The sequence below is a fragment of the Nicotiana tomentosiformis genome, chromosome 1 (assembly GCF_000390325.3).
Source record: "Nicotiana tomentosiformis chromosome 1, ASM39032v3, whole genome shotgun sequence".
NCBI classification, from domain to species: domain Eukaryota; kingdom Viridiplantae; phylum Streptophyta; class Magnoliopsida; order Solanales; family Solanaceae; genus Nicotiana; species Nicotiana tomentosiformis.
Genome location: NC_090812.1, coordinates 99,316,398 through 99,317,267, shown reverse-complemented (window position 1 = coordinate 99,317,267; position 870 = coordinate 99,316,398). Strand labels below are relative to the sequence as shown.

Sequence of the window (870 nt, the reverse complement as noted above, 5' to 3'; positions counted from 1 at the left end):
AGAAAAAAAACATTAAAGATAGAATAAGAAAAGGCAAAATGCTGAAACTTAGTGCCAGGCTGGCGATCCTAGTACAACTAAACAGCCAATCAAATTTAGGGACAGGATGACCAAAAAAAGAAAAAAGATAGCCAAGTTGGCAATCCGTGTGGAAGCTAAACGAACCAATCAAAACAAGTCACATCCACTCTATATAATCACAGAATGTTATCACTTGGAAAACGTACCGGGAAAGCAATTCAAATTCGAAAACTAACTTCCTATTGAATTCGTCAACATGCCTTCAACAACAGCAACCAAATCGGTGGGCGGTAGAGGGAAAACCCAAAAAACTTCAAAATCGGTCTCCAGATCTCAAAAGGCGGGTCTCCAGTTCCCCGTCGGCCGAGTTGCTCGGTTTTTGAAAAAGGGTCGTTATGCTCAGCGAGTTGGCTCCGGTTCACCGGTTTATCTCTCAGCGGTTCTTGAGTACCTTACTGCTGAGTTATTGGAACTTGCTGGGAATGCTGCGAGAGATAACAAGAAGAACAGGATTGTTCCTAGGCATATACAGCTTGCTGTGAGAAACGATGAGGAATTGAGCAGGTTGTTGGGATCTGCTACCATTGCTAACGGTGGAGTTTTACCCAATATTCACCAGAATTTGCTTCCTAAGAAGATTGCCAAAGGGAAAGCTGAAGTCGGCTCTGTTTCAGAGGAATTCTAGATCTCTAGGTGTCGTATTAGGAGATTGGGTAGTGAATTTTGAGTTTTGGGGCAAATTAGTTGGATTTGTTCATAAGTGTACTATGTGAATGGCGAGTTTCTTCATCCTATTGCGTTGAAGTATGTAGAATTTAGTGAAGAAAAAAATTAAAGGATTTCCTATAA

The 870-nt window shown here is 41.3% G+C and overlaps 1 protein-coding gene across 1 annotated transcript; it reads left to right on the top strand.

Annotated features, from left to right (window-relative positions):
• Nucleotides 1-267: 267 nt before the first annotated feature.
• LOC104089822 (histone H2AX-like) lies at nt 268-870 on the top strand. Its single transcript, XM_009594814.4, has one exon. The coding sequence runs from the start codon at nt 278-280 to the stop codon at nt 704-706; it is 429 nt and encodes a 142-aa protein (XP_009593109.1). The 5' UTR covers nt 268-277; the 3' UTR covers nt 707-870.

What these genes read in the sequence shown, in the direction of transcription:
- LOC104089822 (XM_009594814.4), top strand. Translation starts at nt 278, where the DNA reads ATGCCTTCAACAACAGCAACCAAATCGGTGGGCGGTAGAGGGAAAACC.